Genomic DNA, 26851 nt, shown 5'->3' with positions numbered 1-26851 from the left:
GTCCGGGTCAGTTGTTGAGGTGGAAGTTCAGTGACCTGCAACACAAAGCTCCTGCAACGACCGTCCGAGATGCCCAACATGATCTTTGCTCTACAGCGATGACTGTCTGCGACACATTGCCTGCTCTTCATCCTACAGTAAAAACCATTTGTGACACTCTCCCTGCTTCTCGCTGCCTTCTATGCCACAAACTGGACTCTTTGCTTTGGACTTTAGAAGGTAATTTTTTCAACGGGACTAACCTGGTCCCTCTATCAGGCTGCACTCCATCGCTGTTGGCCTGAACTAATGACTTTCACCTGTTCTTGCACAACCAGATAACTATGACTGATGCTTTGTGCTTTTAGGCCTTATAATTACCTTAAATCTTTGAAATTGCAGATCTCTGGTTTCTACTCATTTCATTCTAGGCTTTTTGGTGTCAAATATTTTTTATAAATTCTAACATATTTTTCCAAATCGGTGTGGGATTTTTCTTGTTCTATGTTTTCACTTTATTACTGTTTGTGTGATGCATAAATACTTCACACATTGCTTCCAAGTTAAGTCTGAGCAGGCTTGTGCCAAGCTACCAGAGGGTCAAGCACATGTTAAGTGACTGTTTGAGGTTCACCCTGACAAAGAATGTGTGTGTTGCTTTTGTAGGGATTCACCACCCTCAAGCAACAACCCAATTCCTCACAGCACCACAAACTCAAATTCCTGGTAGTGGAGGTAGTCAAAGAAGAGGTGAAGTTTTTCAACTATCTGATGAGACAGACCTACACAACGTGACAGCAAAGACTTGCCCAGTAATGAACTGGTTCATTTTGTTGCTTGTGAAGGTTTGTGAGTGTTTGTGAGGACTTCGTTTATAGGCCCCAGTGGTTAATTGGACACACCTCTATGTGATTTGTCTTTGTGATTTCTTATTACAGTCATTGTGGCTCTATTGTTCATTGATATGTCTATCAATTTGTGATGTTGTAGAGTACTGCTAGTGGTATTTTCACCTTGGAACATTGTATTAAGGCATTATTTATTCCTGACTTGGCAGTACAGATACCTGCAAGAAGTATTGGTACCAGCCGTGACCCATGCAGGTAAGACAAGTGGGGCGGTGGAGCAAAGTGAGGGGGAAATTCGATGGATGATGACGAGGGAAAATTAAATGAATAATACAATTTCCCTTGTCATCGTCTGTTGAAATCCCCCCCACCCGGACCCACTGCTCCACCACTCTTACCTGCATGGGCCACGGCTGATACCAATACTTCTTAAAAATATTCTTTAAAATATACATAGCGCAGACTTTGGCTCCACCCTGAGGAGTATTAATCTTTTACATTATGCAATTTGCTATCTGGTGTATCATGAAATTGTCCCAATAGAAATCGATGAGGGACTAATGTACATCTAAAAAGTAGGACGACTCTCTGGATGTGGGACTAATTCGGTATACACTTCAATGAACAATGGACTTGGAAACGCTGGGATCTATAAGAATAACGTAATTTGATCTGTAGTGTAACTTATTAACCTAAGGTATTTTTGTGGAACACATGATGAACTACTAAATTCCATGAGGGACCAAGGAACGGTCTAAGTGCAGTTTAATGCTGGTGTTTCCCATCTGGAATTTAGAATAGTGCTTACTTAGTACTTTGCCCTGAAGAAGCCTTTTATAGGTGGAAATACGTTGGCTGTGCCTATTTGTCAATGAGGTTTAGGAAATAAAGAATCTTTCTGTGTACACAAGAACACAGTGAATGAACTATTATTGAACAATGAAACGTCTCGTAAAGAATGTATTGCCTCTCATCTTTCTGTTTAAACTGTTTTTAATTTATGACCATGTGGCAGCTGGTCGTTTGAGGTGGGCAATATTGTGATGCATGAGTGACTATACTGGGTGGTGCTGTTTTTTTTTGCCTTGCTGCCTTTCTCTGCCCGAACATCTAGAAAGTACACTCAATCATCTTGATGTTTGTCACTTTCAATTGTTTATCTCAAATATGCATTCTTTACAGAAAACAATTCTTTTCTGCTACTTTTTTGGCAAAGCCATTTGGACAGGCTTTAATATGATAAACAGCATTGTTGCACTCAACAGTTGTAAGATTGTAACCAGCTTTTATGACTACCTATGTTTACATGACTATTAATTCAGGTCTATTGTCTTTACTAACACTCTTTCTTGATTGCACTCATTTAATGCGTGCTTTTAGGTAGCCAGGTGTTTTGGGTGTAATTCCATCAACTCAACTTTTGGGCATAAAGTTGTAACCTGTGCGGGGGAAGGTGAGGTCGGAACCAGTGGGGGCCCCGGGTAAATGCCGGCCGGAGGTGGGAAGCCCTGCCCTACCCATATGCATAGCCCGCTAGAGGAGTGTGACCAGGATTGGTCACCCCAGGGCAAGCTTGGACCATCCCAGTCCGGGTGCGAGTTGACAAAGTGAGGAGGGGATAAATAGGGGGCAACAGGCCTGATTAAGCACCTACCCCCCCTCGCAGTAGTGAGAAGGAATTGCTGCCACAGGGATTTCTCACGTGGACAAAGGGCTGGTTCACAAACAGGCGGCGCAACCCAAGATTTGGAGGCGCGAGGAGGCATCGAGGCAGCGCCAGGAGTCATAGTGAGCGGCGTCGAGACACAGGCTACACCTGGCTGGAAACCTGGAACGAAGATGTTGGGATCGATGACCAGCTGTGGGGCCAGACGATCGAGGAGGCGCCGGGAGGATCGGGAACAGTGATGAGGTACATGGCCGGGGCCAGTAGCGTCGTCCTCCCAGGGAGGAGAGGGCCGACACCTGGCCGAGGAGAGCGTCACACAGGATGGCGGGGTGGTATGCCCTGCCCTGATGCACCTAAGAGCCAGGCCGGTGGTGTTCGAGGTAATGCAGACAGGTGGCCCCTCTCTTCCCTGGAAATTGAGGAGGCTAGGTCCACACAGCAACAAAAATGATTGCAAAGACAATGAAATATGTTAGCATGGATATTAAGAGAGCAATTGGATAACCATGATTTTGCAAATGTATAAATTGTTATGTTGAATAAACTGAGACATTTTAAGGCACCAAAGCATGTTGTCAGTGGTGTGATTTGAGGGTTAATATGGACGCTGTTTTGAAGCAAGGGAGGGGAGGACAACTCGCCTACTGAAAGGGGTTTGGGATTGATAAGTTCTAGTGCATGCTAAATTAATGCATGTCATGTCACCAGGTGAAGGCTCGTCAGGCACTTATTTCATGTACGATTTTACCTCATGCAAAGTTAGAACATGCATTAAAATCACATGAGTTAATTTGGGGGGAGCGCATGCTATAAATTCATCCTTGTATCCCTAATCGTGTTTTTACCTCATATTTCCATTTAAGACTTTGTAAAAGTTTTACTGCAGTTTCACCTACTTTTGGTCCTAACCCCTTCCACACTCATGACGAGCTGGGCTCGTCATGAGGTAGCCTCCTGCTACGCTCATGACGAGCCCAGCTCGTCATGTAACATGTGTTTTTGTTGCTTCCAGCACACAGCGGGAAAATGCATAGCATCGATGTCATTAGACTAGATTAGAAAATCCATAGGTAATACTCTAAAGCAGTTGTTACATTTCTTTTTTTTTTGTCCTCATTTGCCACCTTGGTCTTTCCATGATGAAGTCCAGAGGTATACAAGCAGGAAGCTGTCTCAGTTTATTAATAACTGGTAGGGCACCAACTTGCTACTCGATACTCGTCCCTCAGCTCCTCCAGCCTCAACCATCTGTAATCACCAAACCAACCAAATAGAGAGGCGGAGAATATTTCCACAAAGGTGTCACGCCCTGGGTTGGGTCTTGGTGGCGTAATCATTGGACCCGGGAAAGAAAAAAAAAAGAAAGAAGGAAAAAAAAAAAAAAAAGAAACCCGGACACTCAATGAGCCCAATTTAATAGTTGCCAGAACGCCCTTTTGTTTGAATTACCAGACCTACCCAGGTCTAATCTGGAGACCGCCAGTGCGGAGGTGTACCAGTCTTCGATTGTGGGGGGCAAAGGGTCTTTCCATTTTCTACATATCTCCCTTCTGGCAAGCAAGACAGAGTAGAAAACTAGCTTCTTCTCCAAACTTTGGACTCCATCCAGAATACCAAAAATGACCAGAGAAAGATCGAAGACTATATTCAAGTTCAAGGATGATGACAGATTTCTTCTTACAGCCTCCCAAAACGTTGACAGAATGGGGCATTCCAAGAACATGTGACTGTCTGAGGCGGCCACCAAGCCACATTTAGGGCAAACCACCACACTCCCCTGAGTGAACTTCGAAAGCCTTAAAGGAGAATAATAGGCTCTATGAATGGTAAAAAGATGATTTCTACGGAGCCAAGATGGTTTCACTACATGCCACAGCATTCCACAGGATAGGCTCCAAAGCTCTTGCAAATTACGATCCATCATAGAGGACGACCAAAGTTCATCTGGTAGTGAAAAATCACCGTCCCCTTCTTCCATAATCAGCTTGTACCATGTTGACATTTCCTTTTTGGCGGCATGTTTATCAACCAAAAGAGATATTAGCTGACTGTGCCCACCTAGGGGAAGTTTATTTCCATGGGTTGGCCGAGAAATATGTGCACGGGACCAACTAGATATTTGCATATGCTTAAACCTAGCAAAATTAGGCCAATGATGTTTCTCAGGCATTCCCACAGGAGCAATTCCCCCTCCGTGAATAGATCGCCCCATACAGTCAACCCAGCATCTTTGATCGGAATCGCAAGACTGTCACTCAACCAAGCCGGACTCTCAGGGAGATCCCATAATGGGGTTCTACTACCGTAGTACCCTACTTTAATAGTTTTGGTTAGCTGTACCCACATTTAAGCCATTCCCTGCAAAATGCAGTTGTTGCATTTCGACTAGATAGTACCTCTTGCTTTACAGATTTATTAAAAAGGTCGAATATCGTAATGGTTGAGAACTATACCTACGCGTGTCCTAAAGGAAAAAAGTCGGATTTTTTTTTATTACACAATTTTCCAAAAACACACAACAATGTTGCATTTTACGTTATTCTGTTTGCATTTTTGAACATTGCAGCTAGAAATCTACAACGCTTTGAACTTTACATTGAGCAAGCGCCAAGAAGTGAGAAGGGCAACCTACTCCTGATTTTATTAGTAACCACTTGTAGGATAAGACACCATGTATATAGCATACACTACGGATTATTCCCTTTAGAGTGGTAGTGTTGCCATCGAGTACAGCAAATGAGCTCCACCCTCATAGCCAGAGACTGGCAAGGTAGTAGTATCCATCCAGTGGTGCATATGTGAGCACATTATCCAAAATATATGGCAAAAGCTTGTTGTGGCAGGGTACTACCACTTACCCATGATCAAATGTGAACAAAGTACACGTATTTGTTCTTATCTGATATGGTGCGAAGCTAGCTCCAAAGAAAAGAGAAGCGCTTTACAGAGTGTTTGTATTTCATGTAAGTAGAGTGGTGCAGTGCCCAGGACTGTATGGCAGTATGAAAGCACATCGCATGAGGAGGTTCACTTTATAAAAGTATTAACTTTATATTTAAATACGTTCCACTCTCAGCCCGTTGCGAAGGCTGAGCAAAGTTGAACGTTATCGAGGAATGACATCTATTGGAGCCAGTTTTTTGCCACCTTTTTACGTTTCTTTCCTGCATCACTGGATATAAAGTTTCGAAGCGCTATAGTACACAACTCTCTGAAGTTTTAGCCATTTATTTGTTTTTTCTCATTTCACGTCCAAAATCTGCGCTAGTACAGATCTGTGTTTATATAGTGTTCTGACATAATTCTAAGGCTCAAAATGCTGTGATAGCAAGTGAAATAATAACCCCACACAGTTCTGCTAGTTCTTATCATTTCATCAATCTATCTCAGAAGGATGAAAGGCAGCCAGAAATTCGAAGCTATGCTCTGTATGTTACTTACCTCTAACGCAGGTGCAATGACCCCCTTTCCCCATCTATCTTACCAGTTTGTTGATTGGTTCCACACACGCGATGCATTAAAAATCGTCTCTCAGGTGATGAGAGGTGTGAACGATTTCGGAAACATTCCTGCACAAACATCCCCATCTGGCAGTGGGAGCACTGCTCAGAAGAGGCTGCTCCTGTCTGTCTGGTGAAATAGAAACATTTGCACAGTACACTGCGATAGGTTTCTTTCCTGAGAGACGCGCCTGGTCACAGATCTCCGCGCAGCCCTCTTAATGATCCCACCCACCAGCTCCCCGGCACCGAGTGTAAATGACACCAGTGTCATTAATTAATGATTCCCCCGGGCTCGCCACCGACTGACTCTCTGTGACCGTCGGGCTGTGGAGAGGCAGGCTTCAGCGGGGGAAGGAAGGAAGGGATGCTGGGCGCGTCCGAGGGAGCTGTCAGCGGCTAGCTGGCCATTTATCACCTGGCCAGCCTTGGTCCACGCGCTCGGTAGAGGCAGAGGAGGAGAGACAACAGGAAATAAGATGGCGTGGTCCCCCGGTTCCCGGCAGCGCTGTACTCTTTCGAGGAGTTCCGTCGTCCTGCTCGCCTGCTCCCTGAGGGCAGGGCTAGCTCAGCTCATAGAGGTAAGACACCCCATCCTGCCGCCGCCGTTACTTCCGGTACAGGTGCCCGTCCAGCAAACTGGACATCAGTAGATGACAGGACAGTGCACGCTGTTTTCCCAACGTATAATCATTGTTTTTTTATTAATATCTACACCAAGTGGAAGAGACAGGGTTCCGCTTACTGTCGGGAGACCCGCGCCCTTACTTCACCGGGTCCTACGTAGTTTGAGTACAAGTATGCATGTGTTTGTAACCTCTTTATACAGCGGTGCGCACTCCTTTTCGTTTGACAGGAAAGGGCCATTAAATAACCCATAGACAAACGTTTTGCGCGTTAGCTACATTTAATGTTTCAAAATAAATACGTACATTTAAAAGATTCGTATAGTTAATACACAAGAACGCCAGGGTACCATCTGAATGTATCAGACTAACAGTATACATTTTATTGCTTATCTATGCCCATGCAACTAGATAGGGAAAGCCTGTAGAAGGGGTCTGGGGTGAGTTGCATGATATACCGAATACACATGGACGTTATAAGAACATATTTGGGGACTGGGGTGATAGGTGCGACTTTTTAAAAATGTAGCCCATTTGTGTTACTGAAATTGATGGATCCATGTTCAAATGATCAGATCTGTGTTTACATTTGTTAGATGGTCTTTGATTCAACCTTCTGTGGAGAATGAAGAAAAATTGATTTCCAATTCGCAATTTCTGCTCGTAGGCCCCTTAGTGATCATTGTGTATCCGAAGAACAATTTCTCTACCTTACTCTTTTGTTGCTGAATGCTATACGTGTTTAAAGCGCCACATGCAAGAGAGGGCGCTTCGTAGCGCACATCAACAAATTATACAATGTATCTATTTCCACGGTTCTTTCTTTTCTGTGTCGTTTGTTACATTCATTTCACTTTCTGTTACTGTGTCATGTTTGCCTTTTAATCGGTCTGTAAAAAGTTGTTTTGTTTTTGCATTCTGAGCCATAACTTACTTGACATTCTACATTCTGAACGTTTTTTTAACCAAAAAATGCTACTTATCCCCATTTGGATGTTTGTGAGTGCAGTTCACACATAAACAGTTCAACTAATGAGGCGCGAAGTGGGAGCTGTGGGATTGGGAAGACGTCAGGGCGAGACGTGGCATCACTGACAGAACGTACTAGCATATAGCATACAACAGAAACTTAAAACAGAATTCTAAAATAATACACATTACATACGACAGAAGAGCATAACATATCAAAGTGTAACATAATGTAAAAAAAAAATAATGTTCTCGGAATGGGATTTTCTCCCTAAGGACAAAAGTTGAAACTTCTTTATTTTGAACCCAGAAAGCAAAACAAGGTTAAAAAAAAAAGTAGGATATTCCTGACTAAATACACTCAGGATTGACGCCTAAGTCCATCACTTAACAAGACAACATCTTTCTTCATATTTCTTGTCTCAGGAAGAAAACAAGTATGTCCCTGGTGAGCAAAACTCATGCTAAATATCCTGGCCACTTACATGGGTGCTTTTACAGGTGTTGCCACGCTACCTGAAAGACACGATTCACCCATGTATCTCCTCTAGATCATTTCAATCAGACAGTTGTTACTGTACCTCCAGCCGCAGCCAGTGCAGGTAAGAGCCATGGGTGAGGTTGAGGGGGCAGGGGGGGGGGGGGTATGGGGTGACAGACTACGACAATGGAGAAAAAAAAGAAGAAATAAAAGAAAACCACTTACCTCGCGCTCGTTGCATCGCTGAGTTGGCGATGCAGCGAGCACAAGGTAAGTACTTTTAAAAAATATATATTTATTCTCCCTCATCGTAGTCTGTCGATTCCCTGCCCCCGCCTCGCCCTCTTACCTGCACCGGCCATGGCTGTGAACCTCCCAAAACACTTTCATCCATTCAGTTATAGTCAGGCAGACAATCATGATTTTGTCAGTGGGGCCCCCACTCTATCTGCCAGTGTAAACCTTCCACTAACGGCCCAATGAACTCAGGGTTGCCGGTATAAGTACCTCAGACCGTCTACCCTAATTAGCTCATACGGTCTTATTTACTTTTTTCTTGCTTGGGACCGCCTGGCGGTCTCAAACAGAAAGAATATCCCCCACAACCTTGCAGAAAACTCCCAGGATGTCAGGGTCCTTTGTTATTTGTTTGACAAAAACAGACTCTCACTTTGGGAGCTTGTTTTGGGAAAAACAAAAACGACTGCTTAGTGGCTGCATGAAACACAGCAGTCTGTCAGCAAATTTTCAGAGCCTTCAGAGGAGCTGTCAATGCAGTGGCTCCTCTGGTCGCATCGAGATCTCCACCAGGCAGGTGGAGACCTAAATATGATGGGTTGTATGTCCGCCAGGGCAGAGGAGCACATCTGTCCTCTCCAGGGCAGGGGAGTACATCTGTCCTTTGCCATGGCAGAATGGAGGGCAGCCCAACTTGGTCTAAATGACCCGTTTGGTTATCCCAAAACCTAATAAAGACCCCATTTTATATGCCTCCTACAAAGCTCATTGCACTGATTATCATGGATTAACCCCTTCGCTGCCGCCACGATTTTTCTGCTGTGCGGTAAACAAAAGAACAGGGCGGGGCCGCGACAAACCCCAGCCGCCATCCGCACACGCCCACCGCGGGCGTGATGGCTGGGGTTCGTCACCAGCATGGGAGGGGTTAATACTAATACTTCCCGCTAGACTGGACACATTCGTTCACCCTAATGAGACAGGCTTCATTCAGAAAATGGAAGTAGTACCAGAAAAGTCTTCCACTTAATCAACAAGGTGAAGAAAATAAAAACACCAGCAAATGTCATGTCTCTCGAGGCTGAGGAGGAATTTGTTTGAACTCAACACGGACAGTTGAGGTGCATTTTAAGCGGTGTGAGAGGTTTGCTAGGAGAAAACCTTTATTACATAGGTATTTCCTATATATATCTTTTCTGGATCCAGAATTCGAGTAATTGAATATTTGTCCCACCTCAGCTGCTTTGCAAAGGAACTGATACAAGGATGGCCATCGCGATCCATGCAAGGCCATCTCCCAAGCAATAGAGTTAATAATGCAACATGTATAAGAAGTAGATAGTCGAACATTCTCAGTGAATCCTAATGCAGTAGTTTCAGTTTCAACAACTTTTATTCGATTATAAAAATTTGTATAATCATAAAAAGTACATTTGAGAAAAATTTTACACACAAATAACAATTTTAAAATAGAATGAAATTAAGTAAATATGAGATCTATATAAAAAAGGATGTTTTGGGGTTATAAAATCATTTTTACGATTCTTTGACAAGACATGTTCATTTAGCTAACAATATTTCGACGAACTCTTATAGTTGCTTTAAGAAAAGACGCTATGAATTTGGCTTCGTGTGGGGATTTTGGAGATTGTAAGTAGAAGAGAGCTGGATAAGATTGTCTAAGTCCACTGGCCCGGAGGATCGGAATGATCCATCTTTTCCTTGCGAGATTATAGTATTTACAAAAAAGGACAACGTGAATCGTGGACTGTATAGAGGCTCCATCACAGGGGCATTTCATCATGTTAGAGGACCAGTTCTGTATTTCCGGGAATGTAACCAAACGGAAGAAAACATCAAAACGCAGCCTGGTGATTAAAAACTTTTCATAATTTGATAAAAAGAATGTCAGATAAGGCTGGATTGCTTTTCCTGTCTGTAATAAACAGATTTTCTCGTTTTTTGGTTTAATGATCTCGGCCTGGTTTCGAAGATCTCTCAGATGGGCTAACGCCATCTGCTTTAATTGTTTTCTTGAGATGTCTTCAACTGAAGGGGGATCAAGGAAGTATTGTTCACGGTCCAGATCTTTAAAGAAATTATATATGAATTTTAGCCACGGGATTTTTCGCCAATTTGTTAGTTTCAGACAATCAAGGATAAGGGAGCGGGTTAGATGACTTTCAGGGTTACACCAAACTCGGTGCCACAGTAGGATGGGCTGACATCGGATGGTATCGATGATGTACTCGATCCCAAGCTCCCTGTGTGATGCCAATATCGGGGAGCTTTGGGGAAGACCCAAAATGTACTTAATAAACACATTTTCGGTGATCTGGAGCTGGTCGATGCGGCCGTAACCCCAGATTTCCGCTCCATAGGTAGCCACACTGTGGCATTTAGCGTAATATATGGATAGCAGGTCAGACGGGGCAGCTTTGCCGAGTTTCCTCGAAAAAGATTTTAGAGCTGAGGTGGCTCGGCGAAAATGGAGATTCCTCGCCTCCACTGCCTTATTCCAGTTCATCTTGTCATCTACTAGAATACCCAGGTATGGGTACACCGAAGTTTTGTCCAGTCTATGGTTGCTGATGGAAATGGGTTTTGAAACTTTCGTCCTGGGGCCAATATTCATTGTAAACGTCTTTTTGGTGTTAACTTTAAGGCCAAGAGAGTCCATGAAAGATACATACTTATCAAGCTGAAGCTGGAGTTCGTTCAAAGTCCGTGCTATGATGACTGAATCATCAGCATATAAGAGGGTAGGAATCGGGCGATGATTTATCTGTGGTAGGTCCTGGCTCCCTCCCAACATCACCTGTTCGAGCCCATTTGTGTAAAGGTTGAACAGGAAGGGAGCCAGTACACAGCCCTGCCTTACTCCTCTCGTTATCTGAAAAGAGCGCGATAATTCACCACTGGTGCCAAATCGGACTCGACCTTCTGCATTTGTATAAAGTTCTCTTAAAAACGTTAGTAGTGGGGGGTCCACACCAAGGTCCGCTAGGATTTCCCAGAGCTTCGCGTGCTGTACACAGTCAAATGCCGCGCTTAAATCTACGTATACAAGGAAGATGTTTCCACCCTTGGCACGGACATATTTGTCAGTCAGGAGTACAAGGTTGAGGGCCTGCTCCACAGTCCCAAGCCCCTTCTGGAACCCATATTGCAAGTCAGTTATGATTTTGTTCGCCCGGGCCCAAGATTGTAACCGGTCCAGGAGTAAGCGACCCGCAATTTTACCCATGGAGTCCAGGAGGGAGATGGGTCTGTAACAAGATGGATCGTTACGGTCACCTTTCTTGAAAATGGGTAACAATATTGAGGTAGACCATGAGTGGAAGAGGCCCGAGGATGCTACTGCTGACATAATCCGTGTGATTATTTTAGACCAGTAATCTACGTCGTATAGAAACAGGTCCATTGGGACTCCGTCCGGGCCAGGGGCCTTTCCACTTTTGGAGGCCTTGACTGCTTTTATAACTTCATTTAGGGAAAAATGAATGTTGATAGGATAGGTCGTGATTTTCACCGGATCAGCTTCTTGACCTCGATTGTTTTGAATGACAGTTTTTGGCGTTCCAAATATTTTTGAAAAATGGGAGACCCACTCCTCTTCTGAGATTGCCACATCGAGATGGTTTGGGTCATTGCTGTTGGCCAAGAAGGGTGATCTAACAGTCTGCCAAAATACGGTGCTGTTTTTGCTCAGAGCACTTTCACGTAGGCGCAGCCATAGATCGTGTTTGATCTGCTTCTTGCGATCCTGGCGGACGGTGTTGTAGTGTTTCCTCAGTTGGGAGACTTCCTGTGGATCCCTTGGTTGTTTGCGAAGGGCTTCTTTAAGGGCGGTGAGAGCTTTTCGGCAAGAGGTGTCAAACCATCTCTCCGAAGGGAGCTTGGGCTTGTTGTTTGACTTAACAAATAGCTTGTCTCTAACCACTTGCTGTATGTTTTGAAAGGAATCAATAAGTGACTCGGGTGAAGTCTCAGAAGACATACAATTTTGAAGCCAAGGTTGAGCGCTTACAAGGATTCTCTGCATTGTCTCTACTGGATCGATTTTTGCCCATTTGATTGAGTACCCATTCTGTTTATGCATGGAAATCAGGTGTTGGTCAAGATTGACGGACTTAGTGGGGTGCAGGCCGGTTTGTTTCATGGTAATTGACACAGAAAGTGGGTAATGGTCGCTTATTGGATTCAGTCCGACCTCGTATTTCGTTATTTCCCCTTTGTAACAATTCGAGGCCATTATATAGTCAATAGTTGAGGAACAGCCTCGCCCATGGAAAGTGGGTAGAAAATCCTGCTGTGGAACAACTAGTTCATTAACGAAATCCATGTCTAACGAGAAAAGCAGTTCGTTTAGTTTATTGCCGCATGGTGTGTGCACAAAATGGGGTATCGAGTTCCCTGAGTCATCTAGTAGCCCGCATGTCCCAGTTTTGTGCTTGGGGCACAGCGCGAGATTGAAGTCACCCCCCCAGATAAAATAAATTGAGATTTTACTATTCTCGTTCTGAATAGTGGTTAGGTGTGCACCTATTTCCTCTAGGTATAGGCAACATTCCAGGGTGCCTGAATTATTATAATAGTTAATAATTATGTGGGTTCTTTCCTTAATTGATGTTAACTGGATTATTTGGTAAGTGGGTGACTCCTTTAGTAGCTTGACTCTAACGGGGAGAGTGTTAGCAATATAGGTCGTAAGCCCCCCCTTTGGCCTACCCATGTTTCCTGGTACAGCTGTAGTGAAAAGGGTTTTATATCCCGCCAGATGTAATGGGGCAGTGCACCAGGTTTCTTGCAAGCACAGTATTTGGTGAGGCTTCACTGTGTCTAGCCATGGTAAAGATGTTATTTTTGACGTCAGGCCGGCAATGTTCCAGAAAATGATGGAAACGGTCAAGTTTTCAGAGACCGTCGTGGGGCACGGTGAAACTGCCCGGTGGACAGTGGCCTCAGATGTTAATGGTTGTCGTAGACTGGCCTGCGGGGATCCGACTGGAGCACTGATAGGAGCAGTTAATTGGTAGCACTGACCATAGGGATTTATTGCTTCTGATGGCGAAATAAAGGGAGAAAGTGTTTTTATAGCATTAAATGGAGAGTATGACATTTCTCGTTGTGTCTCTTTGCGATTATCAGTAGAGGACTCTGGAAGTACTGAGTTTTGTGTGAGATTGACTAATTGTGTTATTTTGTCGGGTCTTATAACTCTCGGGCTACTCTCTGGTGGTCAATCGACCGTCTCCAGACAGTCGAAACGATTTTGCATTGGAATTCCCTGCCAGCTCTCATAGGTTGGGCGGGGTCTTTCGTGCCAGTAGTGCCTTGGTCGTTCTCTCGGACATTCCCTAGGGCCGCTCCAGGCTGAGCGATCTCGTGAATACTCCACGTAGTTCCATGGTATTTGGTTCCATGGTTCTGTGGGGAATTGGTGCCAAGACCATGGTGGAGTATTGCGGTTCTGTCTCACTGGAGGGTAGAAATAGGAGAGATGCCGAGCATCAATCCCCCCTTTCTTTTCCAGAGAGGGCCATGCGCAGATATAGTCCACCACAGAAGGATCTTTACATGTTACTACAATACAGTCTCCTCGTAGTGATTTAGTTGTTTTACCTACCCAGGCCACCCTACGGACTGTGTTGATACCCCCAGATAGATGGGACTCAAGAGGTCTATTGACACTTAGCCACTGCATGACCTTATTTTTAAGGGACCATGCAGTTTCCGGGGTGTCGTCAGTTAGTTCTGGGACGCCTGTGAGAACTATCGTGTAGGGGGTGGCCTCCGGCGGCAAATGGGCCGGACGGCTAGTTGCTGGCATTTTTTGTTTATCAGAATTTTTAGGAGGAGGTTGAGAGGCCACGGGTTTCACAGCAGTTGGTGCTGGATTTTTTTCCAGGTGGATTCTGGAGGTATCATTAGTTGGAAATAAACCTGGAGTATTGTTAGTAGACATTGGAGTATTATCCCGCTGCTGCCTGGAGACAGACGGGGTTTTATTCGGTTGGATTAGGGGCACTTTGGATGGAGGGTTCTGGTTTGGGACATTTTGCGTGCAGGTTTTTTGTGCTACAGGTACTGGATTGATGCGTGCATTAGCTTTGTGGGATTGTACTTGGGGTCGTTGTTTTGACGGCTGTGGTGGATTCCGTTGACCCCTTGTTTCGATGCGCGTACTAGTGTCGAGGAGAGTAGCAGAGATTATGTTAAGCTGAGCTTCTAAATTCCTGATGGTAAGTTGAATGGGTTTTAGGTGCTGGAACAAAAGATCTTTGATGGTAGTGAGAACCTGCGAAGTGATTTTACAGGTTTTACAAAGGTGGTCGCTAGGCTCATTTAGTGTTGTCTGATAAGGTATGGATACTGTGGGGAGTAGAGTACTTTGTGAGGTTGTGTTAGTCAGTTGAATTTTATCATGGTCGATGGGCTGGGCCGCAGTTATTTCCCCGGCTGGCGGGATAAGTCGTTTGGGGATTGCTCCTTCCCTTATGCCTTGCTGGGACGGGTTGGCGGTCATCAGCGATTCATCCTGTGTGTGACAAGTCGGCAAATCAGGGGTTACTTCCAGATCCTCCGAGTTAAAAGATGGATCTGACTCGGACTGGGTTACAGAGAGATTTACTGTGGATGGAACAGTAATTGTGTCTGACGTTAGTAAAGACAGTGGGAGAGAACAGTTATGGATAGTAGGATGAATGGGAGAGGTGACGTTTGCAATAGGACCTAGTGAGGAGCGTTTAGCGTTCGCAATCATGAGGTCTAGAGACACTCTCTTTTCCATTAGTGCAATGCTCTGGTTTATTTTTTCGTGAGCCCGCGAAATAAAAAGGTCAATGGGACCCGTTACTTGGGCTACCTCTTGTGCGTGCTTAGATTTGGCCTTAGTGTTGCTCCTAGTTTTAGCTGGCATGCTGGCGACTTACTTTAGCACCGTCGGTGAAAGAGGGATGGCCCGGTCCGGTCCCTACCGGGCACTAACGGGCAACAACGGGCCCGCCCTTTGGCCCGGGCTTCGCCCCGGGCTCCGACCCGCGCGCGTCCCGCGATGCGCGTGGTGTGTAAGAGTTATGTAGTTCCGCGTGGAGGGAGGGCGTGGCACTGGGAGGGGGCGCGGCACTCACGGGAAGAGGACCAGCTGCAGGTGGTGAATGCTGGTCCTCGCAGTCCCGGGGCCGGCGCCTCTCCCTCCTCTGCGGCCACAGCAGCAACCGAGTCCTTGGTGATTTCAAAGGCGGCAACAGCGCTGGGTAAAGGCTACTCCAGTAGCGCGGTCAAGGGGAAAACACTTCTCCGGATTTGCGAGCGGCACCCGCGAAGCGGGGGCCGCGAGTAGTTGAGCACTTTCTGCAGGGCGTGGCACTGGGAGGGGGCGCGGCACTCACGGGAAGAGGACCAGCTGTAGGTGGTGAATGCTGGTCCTCGCAGTCCCGGGGCCGGCGCCTCTCCCTCCTCTGCGGCCACAGCAGCAACCGAGTCCTTGGTGATTTCAAAGGCGGCAACAGCGCTGGGTAAAGGCTACTCCAGTAGCGCGGTCAAGGGGAAAACACTTCTCCGGATTTGCGAGCGGCACCCGCGAAGCGGGGGCCGCGAGTAGTTGAGCACTTTCTGCAGGGCGTGGCACTGGGAGGGGGCGCGGCACTCACGGGAAGAGGACCAGCTGCAGGTGGTGAATGCTGGTCCTCGCAGTCCCGGGGCCGGCGCCTCTCCCTCCTCTGCGGCCACAGCAGCAACCGAGTCCTTGGTGATTTCAAAGGCGGCAACAGCGCTGGGTAAAGGCTACTCCAGTAGCGCGGTCAAGGGGAAAACACTTCTCCGGATTTGCGAGCGGCTCCCGCGAAGCGGGGGCCGCGAGTAGTTGAGCACTATCTGCAGGGCGTGGCACTGGGAGGGGGCGCGGCACTCACGGGAAGAGGACCAGCTGCAGGTGGTGAATGCTGGTCCTCGCAGTCCCGGGGCCGGCGCCTCTCCCTCCTCTGCGGCCACAGCAGCAACCGAGTCCTTGGTGATTTCAAAGGCGGCAACAGCGCTGGGTAAAGGCTACTCCAGTAGCGCGGTCAAGGGGAAAACACTTCTCCGGATTTGCGAGCGGCCCAATGCAGTATAAACCTGGCTCAGGCTTTTATTTCCAAATGGATTGAACAAAATATGCATTACTTGAGGTGTATGTCTCTTGCTTCTCTTCAAAGCATATCTGACTATGGGCTCTTGAAGCATATAAAAGAGCTACAAAATTGCTCGAATTGAATTACAATTTGCCTAGATAAATCACCAGCTTTCAATATATAATGTTCTTTTTCTGGTATTATCTGCCAAAAGAAATGTGCAGAGTTATAGGGGAAAATTCTGCAATTTATCTGGCCTATTGAAACCTGTTGCTGTGTTATGCTTTTGGTTCATTGCCCACTCAGCACCGTGGTGCACATTTAATAGTGCGCACCGGGTGCAGACTGAGACAATGCACCATATCCCAGCAAATGGGACCGACTGTTTGAAGGCACTGGTCCTACTTTCACTGTGCATGTGGCAACTAGTCTGCATTTCATTTCAAAGGGGGGCAGAGACCCCCTGTATGCAGGGGCAGTGAGTCACTGCAAACCACTTGAAGGAGGATTCTTATGGAATCCCTGAGAAATTTGTTTCCCCCTTTCAAGTGTGTCACTGACTGTGCACCACCTCTCTGTGGTGCACAGTCAGACCTCTTCCAAATGGCATCTTTGCCTTCCCATTTGCGTCTGCAATACGGTGATGATGCAAAGGCAAAAGATTGCCTCATTGGCATGGACCCATGCCATTACGCAAATGCGGGAACACTGCCATGAAATCTACTAGCGTTTATTTAGTGCCGGAACAATGTGTTTTACATGAGGGGCCATGCAAGCATCTTCAGCTCTTCTGTAATACAAAGTGCCCTAAGGGAGTGAACACCAGTGTACACACCTGCTGCACTCCTGGGGCCCTTTCTATAACACTGCCCCAGTGTGTCTCAGGTAGTTATACGGAGGACAGTGAAGGATGGAGGGTTTAGTTCCAAAGGTCTTCTGAAACATTATCAGGCAACTGTAACATCGGCTATTTTCAAATTGAACAGTGATCATTTAGGCACAATTTGGTGATAGAAGAAATCCATGGTACAAATGTTCCTAGGATATGCTCTCTGGGCGCTTAAGGAAATTAGGCTTATGAGGTCTTTAGAAGAATGTTGTCATTAAAACTAATTGAAAGATTTGGGAGTTAAGCTAATGATAAGACAAGGTGTTTTCATCTTAATACCTCTGCAAATACCCGTCTCAATACACTTAATTAAGCCCTGCAAATGATTGCACTTAATTTGAATCAAGCATTGGGAAAACAAACAGGTGTGCCCTGGATGAGCATGCAGTCTTATTTTTTTAATTGTTTTTGCAAATATATGAAATATGCAATAAAAAACGATTTGAAAAAAATGTCAGTGAATTCGAAGCTCACTAGCCCAATGCACACAAGCTCTAGAACTGAAGTCTACTCCTCGAGTGGCTGTGCTCATGTCATCAGGTTTAATGCTGTTACTCACATTGCAAGATTGCCTGAGGGATGAAGTGGCCTGATCCATTGATCCATGCTGTACGCTGTGGTAGGCAGAAGCAAAATATGAATGACACTTGAACAGAGCAATGGATGAAGAGAGCTCACTGACAACCCCTGTAGGTATGTGTATATGTGCGTATTCTTAATAAAAACTTTTTTTTAAAACACAAGGTTATCAAGAGCTGGCTTGGGCCACAATTAAAATGGAATGGCTGGTAGTGTCTCCAAATTAAAATTGTTTTTCAAATTCATAAATTAAGAGTCATGTGGAACACAAAGAGTAATTTAGCGGAACTATGCAGACCGTCGGCAACTTTATTGAGTGTATGGATCTCAAGGCCAAATACTGAATTTGAAAAGACATTGAATTGCTGTAGTTTTAAGCACGAAATAGCGCATCTTACAGGGTTCTTTTGAGGACAGTATGTACACAGACATAAAAAACATTGGTAAAGCCAATCGATATTGGATATGGTAAGCCAAGCTATTCGTTTTGCGAATGCTTTTTGCCAAGAACACTAGTCTAAGGAAGCACAGTTTCTCTTGGAGGTCTTTGGAAGGAGTGGGGGTTGGAAAATCAGAGAGGGTCTCTAAGCAAATTATACTGTCTATCAGGATTTGTGCTGAAAGTCTATAACTCATGGTAGATCAGCCAATATAGCAAGAGGTTTGATTTAGGGAATGCAGAAGGCTATTCACTTTAAAGAAAAGTGCCTGTAAATCCTCAGCATTTTGAGGTTAGGGAATGAGAAATGTTATCCAGATGCAGAGAGCAGAGGCAGAGAAGAAGAGAGAGAATGTTTCCTGTTTTTTAATTTTTAGTGTCAGGTCCTCTGAGTAGTCTATGTGTACAGTGTAGAGGATGCCATGCTGCGATTCCCCTGGAGAGGGTAACTGCAGGGGCCTAAAGGCTGTCTCAAAGACAACGTTCAGGGTCCTTGCTATGAGTGCTCAAAGTACCAGGTCTACAACAACAATTGGGGCTATCTAAGCATCCTTAATTCTATTGGTAGCAGTGCAAGGCTTAACTCAAGGAGGGTTCCATGAAGTGAGGCTAGGTACAGCAGTCGCACTATAAAGTATACATGTCCAACCTACAGTTGTATCTTCAGAAAACATTTACTAACAGCATCTAATATATCATATTTACAGCATCAACATGATTTAATGTGTAGACAACAGGATCACAATGCTGAACCCGTTATCAGGTATCACAATATGATATAATGAGCCAGTAATCCCATTATAAGAATGGCAATCTCAAACTGAATTAGTCTGGACACAAACAGAGCAAATGTGAAACCACAGTACAATTATGTAACTAGAGCCCCTGGCTAAGTAGACTTTAATGTTCAGGAACAATTATGTTTGAAAAGCTCTATAGGGAATGATGCTCAGAATTTGCATAGGATTGAGAAGACAAGGAACCATTATAATGTAGTATGAATGTGGTAATAAACACCTTGCAAAACTTTACAAATATGGGTATTGCTGATCGGAAATAAAGATGTTAGCTTTTCAGTCAAAATGGGATACTTGTATTTTTTATCTTTGCACAAATCTAAATGTGTGGTTAAAGTTTGGCTGCAAAAACAGTGTGCGTTAAGGCCAAGTCAACATTTTTAATGCCGGAGTGTATTATAGCAGCTCATCTCCGCTGCTGGTCTGAGCTGCAAGGGACTCTGTGGTTCTTAGGATGTTGACTCTTCAGCATTCTGCTATCATGTTGAATGCAGGAGCGTAGCTTCTGGGGGGTGTTTGGAGTGCTACACCCCCCCTAATAAATGTATTTTTCAATAAATAGTTGGGCACAGGTGCTTTTAGATGGGTATGTTGAGTTGTCTGTCGAATTTCACCAAGACCTTTTACACACACACACACATTCTCCCTCTCTGTTGTGAAAGTCCTAAAAAAATATTGGTTATTTTACAAAATATTGTGTTGTACTCCTACCAATCCGCATTCTTTTCCCTTTCCACTGAGCATTAGACCCCTTCAATGCACCCTGCTTGTCATATAATGTATTTAAACATTATATGCCTACCTGATTGTCGGTCAATCTGAAGCTCACCCCCCCATCTTTCTGACCAAGCTACACCCCTGATTGAAGGGCACATCAGAGCAAGACACTTTTGACTAGCTGGTGCTTTCAGACTTGGCAAATTGTGCTGCTGTACCAGTAAGCAGCGCTTTAGCAGGGCCCTGGCTAAGTCATATCTAGGAAGAAGTGGGCAGCACATCTACTACATGCTCTGGATATACCACAGCAATAAAGGTCCATCCAAGCCCAAATTCATAAAGATATTAAGTGGACTGCAGAGTAGCTCCTCCACAATATTGAGCAAACAGTAGAAACCGCATGCAAATCAATGTCTAGTGTGTTCCACAATTTCAAACTTCAGGCCAATTGGGCTGGGTTCAGGTTGCCCTACCCAGAGAGCAGTCTTGGATACAAAAGCCTCTATCTGTGAGGCTCCAGAGAAACCTCTGTAAGGGATTCTCTGTCAGGAAGTTATGTATTGCTATATATTAGCTAAAAAAAGATAGATCAAGAAGAGTAAGTGGATCATAGGTGTTACCTTTGTCGGCAGCACTCATTCACCCTCTTGCAGTCACTATTTGTACATTGTGATTAGCATTAGTAAACTTTTATGGGTAACACTAACTCAGGCATGTTGGTAACATTTGCAAAGCTGTTTATCATAATTCATACTTGTGGATGATTGTGAATGGTTTTACCTGCGGCAGCTGCAAGTCGAGTACACATCTGTAATGTTCTACTTCTCTCTTGGAATACAGTGTTCTGTATCCAGGTGATGATCTCTGGAATGTGGAAGCTGGGGGTTGCTTAGGAATGTTGCCTGGCTTGTCAGTTGACGGTTGTAAGGCGAGGATGTTGGATGGGGTCTGTATTTGTGGAAACTTGAATAAAGTTCTCTTCAAGCTCATCTTGGATTCCTGACTACTTCTTCATTGGAAGACCAAGATCTCACAACAGCATTATATGTGAAAAATAATATATCCACATATTGGGAACCCCGTTTGCATGAGCCTTTGAACTTTTGCATAAATATGAAGGCCCATCGGCAACTTCCCTGTATATATCTAGGCACCCCAAAAACTATCAACCAGCTACCACTAATTGTGACTTTAGCAGAGTGTGGCTGTGTCCCTGGGACTGTAGGCGGACAGACCAGTAGGAGTTTTCCTTTTCGGGGCTCACACAAGGGGAGGCAATGAGGACACAAATATCCAGGCTGTGGGTCTCAAATGATTAGTGAACCATCAAATTGTTGCAAAAATCAAAAGGAGGGCAAGAACATCAGGGGACACGTTAAATTTAAAGAGACCTGTGTAGTCAGGGACTTTCTTTCTTACAGGACAATTTGTAAGGACATCTAAAATACAAGGGAAGCAAATTTAAGAATACTAAATGATAAAGAACAGATTTCATCTATGTCACTGAGATTAAATATTTCACGGCTTTCAGTAGTCTCAGTTGATAGCAAGCATTCTTGTTTCCCCTTCAGTTTAATGCTGCTCATCGCATGAATTATATGATGCTATATTTAGCCATAGTTTGTCCTACAGCACTACAATTGTTTAATTTGAGGTAGGAATTATATCACTTACTGAGAATTGTACACCCATTCTGCTTGTATATGAAATATGGCCCTGAACCTGAGTTATAGACCTTACCCACAGGCAATGGCTTATAACAAGGGAGAATACCTTTAATTTAGATTTACAGGGGTTTCCAACTTTTTCTTTAGTGAGAGCTATTTCTGATGAGTTAAAACCACTGTGAGCTACCGAAGACTGAGCTACTCACACAGGGTTAATAGGCACCCTTACGCCTAGCTTCATTATCATTAAGCCTAATAGCCATAGAGCCAGATGCTATGGTTTGAACAAAATACTTTGACTATGACTGGGCTGCCATGTGTCTCAATGAGAGCATGGTCTTTGGGGATGTATAAGTGTCAGAAATAAGATGTCTGGTTGGCTAGGGCATGCGCCTTAGCCAGGCAGAAACCACCACTCTAGTCAGGGCAAGGGAGTTACACGCTGAAGATAACCACTACTCAACCCCTTGGTAGCTTGCATAGAGCAGTCAGGTTTATTACAGAGGCAATCTGTAAAGCATTTGCGCAACACACACACACATACACACAGCAGCAACACACTAGGCACACTACAAAATAAACTCTACACAAGGTTATATAAAAAATAGCCTTTGTGTTATCCAAAACACATTAGAATTATAATCACAAATTTTCATTGTGCCAACTGGCACCAGGTAGTAATTTACAGGGGATTATATACACGACATGGCCAATAGGGACACATTAGAACAGTAATAACACAATGAGTACCTACTGGCAAATTACTGTACACTCAGCATCATCACAAGCAGCATAAACACATTATGTCTGCATCACATTAGGCATAAACAAAATAGCATGTTTGGCATAAACACATTATGCAGCCCAGGTAGAGCTTTGCGCCCTACTAATATCAAAATGATGACCCCAGGCCAACTGGCCTTCTTTGGGGGCCTGTCTGGGCTGTCCCAAATGCACTTTGTCTCAAAAGTCAGGGCGCTAAATCACAGGACCTTCCAACTGGTCCTCTGGCTGCCAAAGCAAACAACACAAATGTGCGCAATGCACTGGGGGCAAGGGTGTGTCTCACCCCTTCCTCATTCTGAAGAGAAATGCCCCCGTTATTACAGCTGCCCGCACTCTCACGTTGCAGCTGGAGAAAAAGAGCCTTGGCACTACAGTGCCTTGAGAGCCCCACTCCGGGACTCTTACAGCCAAGTTGCCCCCATGTTGCAGCTGCCTGCGCTCCTGCGGTGGAGCTGAGGAAATTGGACACCGGCCCTGCAGGGCCACTCAAGCCCCTTTCACCGGGACTCTAACATGGCATGTGCCCACGTAGCAGCCGTCCGCAATCAGCGGTGCGGCTAGAAAACAGCCCTGGCACCAACACTGCCCAATGTGAGTCCCACTCACCGGGGCTCTCTTTCTTCACCGCCACTCAGGAAGATATGGCGGGTGTGAGCCGGGAGCCCGTGTGGTGCCGTACAACTCGTAGCTGCACGCGGGGCTCTCCTCAGCCTTACAGGAGCCCCGCCTTAGACCAGGCAACCTCTGCCTGCTGTCTGCTCTGCCAGCACTCCTTTGGCCGGCTGTGACTGCCCGTCTTCTTCTATGGAGCCCTGGACGCCCTTGAGTGCGGGGTAGGCTCCCACCCACCACCAGACACCGTCTCAGTAGGCCCAGGAGACCTGTGGGACTCTCATCAGCTTTGTTGCAGTTTCCTGCCTGCTGCAAGCTCCACCCACAACCAGGCACAGGCACCTGACTTCCGGGTCACATTGGCGGCGGTCCGCTGCACGTATGCGGGGTAGGCTCCCACCGGATTCTCCGGGAAGTACCAAAATGCGGGGTAGGCTCCTGCTTCTCCTAAGGACCACAGAGGAATCCCCACGCCGGGATTCCCTCATGTCACTTTGTAGCCCAGCACGGCAAGGCTAAAGTGCTCCTCTCGTCCTCTGGCAAGGTCGGAGTCCCCCTCTCTGGGGCTCCAGCAGTACAGATCAAGTGCTCACTCAGCGCTAGAACCAGAGTCCAGAAAGCAAGGTTGGGCCCAGGCAGGCCAGCTCACAGGACACTCCAGCAGAGGGGCATTCCCTCGTGGCAGTTCCTCCTGGTTCCAGCAGGTCCAAACAGCACCCAAGAACAGCACACCTTACATGGGGTCACAGCCCCAATATTTATACTACATTTACCTTTGTCCTGCCCTGGCACAGGGCTTGGGGAACCAATCTCCACTGGTTCTGGGCGGTACTGGAGCACTCTGTTTACAGTGGTTCTACTCCCCTTTGTCAGGTGGGGGCTCGGTCATCAGACACACCACATGAGGTCAGAGCCAGCTTTCACCCAGGCAGGCACACACCTATTCAGGGTCAGGGGACTACTCCTCCAACGACTCCAAATGCAGATCTGCCCATTCAGCCTAGCGCTGACTCATCCTGCCCCTCTGGAGCCACACATCTCACCAGCCCCTGTCACTCCAGAGCCAGACATGCAATACACACCAGGCAGTCAGAGACACATAGCACGCAGAAATGCCAACTTCTAAAAGTGGCATTTCTAAAATAGTCATCATAAATCTGAGCAAACCATTACACAGCATTTATTTTCAATATTCCAAACATACCAAACTTGACCATGCTGCTCCACTCATATCTGGAATTACCACTGAAACATTTATCAGGGAATCCCCAAATGCATTCCTATGAGAGGGCAGCCTCACAGCAGTGAGAAACCAAAATGGCTGTTTGTCACTACCAGGACAGGTTACCCACTTACGGTAGATGTCCTACCTTTCACCTACCATGCACCCTGCCCATAGGGCTAGCTAGGGCCTAGCTTAGGGGTGACTGACATGCAGTAAAAGGGGGGTCACAGACATGGCAACCACTTTAGGTGTTACATCACTGCAGCAGTAACACTGTGCACACCGGCCCTGCAATGGCATAGGCCTGAGATAAGTTTGAAAGGCTACTTTGGTGGGTGGCGCAATCAGTGCTGCAAGCCCACCAGTAGCATTTAATTTACTGGCCCTGGGTATCTGAGATACCACTTTACAAGGGACTGACAGGTAAATTACCATGTTTACCACAGAGAGCACACACACTTTACACTGGACAGCAGCGCTAAAGTGCCCAGAGTCCTAAAACCACCAACACCAGTTCAGAAAAAAGACTAGGAGAAAGGCAAAATGTTCAGGGATGGCCCTGCAAAAAGGGCTAAGTCCAGCAATAAAAATGTCTATATATGAATAGGATATATGTGGATGGGTGAATGAGAGCCTGTGTCATATGTACGTGTTGCACAGGACATACCTTTCGCCATATGTAGTGCAGTATATGTATAACACAAATATACAACAATTTCTTTTAAAGGGAGAAGCTTAATATGCAGAAAAATATTCTGCAGAAATGTTCATAATATGGAACTTATTTCTGCACTTTAAATTTTTCCCTCTTAAAAATATGGCTCTATTTTTCAGTTACAGGCAGACACACCAGCAGGAATCTGCGACCCTTGGAAATGGTAGAAAACTAAACTGTAGAGTTAACTTTATGTTTATATAGATTCTGTAAAACGTATCATTTACATGTTCTCCTGTTTCAGAGTGTCACATTTATAAAGTGCAGGCATCATGCTCCCATTGGCCAGTAGACACATTGCCATATTTATAGCAGCGCAATAAATCCATTTGTTTAAATGAGGGAAATTTAAAGTGAATAAACATGCTTCATATAATATTAAGATGTAATCGGCTTAATTTAAGGTGGAGAAAAACATTCAGACTTATTGTTTCATAGAAACATTTTTCTTCACTTTACAATTCTCCCATTAAAAAAAATACTGCATTTTTATGTTATAAACATGGCACAGTAACTATTGGCCACTGGGACCAAGAAGCCTGCTGTTTGTAAATGCAACACTTTGAAATAGGAGAAAATTAAAAACGAAGAGTAAACTTAATCATTAAGTTAACTCTCTAGTAAAATTTTCTCCCATGTAAAATCATTCAGAATCATCCTTTTGTTCTCAGTACAATATTGAGTCAACAAGGAATTTGTTTAAGAGTTAAATACCTCAGTGCTTCAGGTCATCATCTCTGTGAGTTGAGTGTGACTTTTATTTAGGAGTTAAATACCTCAGTGCTTCAGTACTTCACCTCTGGGCCCCACACTGGGATATGAATCTGACTTAGCGCGGCTCATTATCAGTCCCTGCTATCTGCAACCTGTTGAAAATAATGTAAAATATACATAGCCTTCTCTTATCTTTAAACGGAAATTGTGGCCCTGTGCTTATTTGAAGATGAACCGAAGGCTGTGAGCTACTCTGAAGGTGTCTGCAAGCTACTGGTAGCTCAGGATTGCCCTGCTGGAGAACTTGATTAATAACATTCTGTTTCCAGTGGTCGTAACGTTCTAATAGCCTTTCAACCCTTCTGCTTCAGGCTATATCAGTTGGTAAAAGCCCTCTCCCTTGTTATATCTCTGGTTCACTGCCTTTAAAACTGTTATAGCCCTTGGAAACTGGCAAAAGGCTACATAAGTGGACATTTTCAGGAATGGGATTACTATCAAATCAATAATCCCACTCTGGCTAGGTCAAAACACAGTTCTGAGAGATTCTCTGCTGAGCCCCTGTTAGCTATGGCACAAGCAGCAGGCCTTCCCCAGAGAAGTGCATGTTAAGATCAGGCGGCATCAACACATTTCTAAGTAAATAACACAGCACAGTTATGTTCCCAAATACATGTAGAAAAATAGAGAAAACAGTAATGAATAAAAAACATCAATAACAATAAAAATAGGACACCCGTATACAGATATATGAATTTTAAATATTTTAGGTCAAAAGTATTTCTGCCTTGGGCGATACTGGTTTTTTAAAGGCCCTGTCCCCCATTATTTCTCGAGTTCAGTTTCTTTAACAAATGGTATAGCCCTTAGCAATGGCTATATAATTAGACATTTTTTAGGAATGGGGTAAATATCAACTCTATAACCCCACTCTAATTAGGGCAATACACAGTTCTGGAAGAATCTCTGCTCAGCACACTTCTGAGAGAATCTCTGCTCAGCACACTTCTGAGAGAATCTCTCCTCAGCCCCTGGTAGCAATGGGACATGCTGCAGGCAGTCCCCAGAGAGTGCATATTAAGTTCAGGCATTATCAACAATTTCAAAGTAAAGAACAACACACAATTATATCCCAGATAAATTTAGTTAAATAGAGAAGAATTAATGAGTAAAACTTGTGAAGGACAATAAAATAGGTCACAGGTATCCAGAGATATGAATTTTAAATACTTTAAGGCAAAAAGCATCAAGAAAAGTAAATGACCAGTCAAAAGTTACTGCTTGCAGT

At 44.9% G+C, this 26851-nt stretch overlaps 1 protein-coding gene across 1 annotated transcript in view; it reads left to right on the top strand.

Moving 5' to 3' along the window:
* The first annotated feature begins 6144 nt into the window (after nucleotides 1–6144).
* The window catches only part of TMIE (transmembrane inner ear), a 636311-nt gene continuing 615604 nt past the window's right edge, over nucleotides 6145–26851 (top strand). The window contains exon 1 of the mRNA XM_078664238.1: nucleotides 6145–6577. Coding sequence (XP_078520364.1) covers nucleotides 6476–6577 — 102 coding nt within the window. The 5' untranslated portion in view covers nucleotides 6145–6475. The remainder of the gene's footprint in view (nucleotides 6578–26851) is intronic.

This window comes from Lissotriton helveticus, chromosome 10 (genome assembly GCF_964261635.1).
Source record: "Lissotriton helveticus chromosome 10, aLisHel1.1, whole genome shotgun sequence".
In the NCBI taxonomy this organism is placed as follows: domain Eukaryota; kingdom Metazoa; phylum Chordata; class Amphibia; order Caudata; family Salamandridae; genus Lissotriton; species Lissotriton helveticus.
Note: the sequence above shows the minus strand (reverse complement) of the source record. Positions and strands in the feature narration are given on the sequence as shown.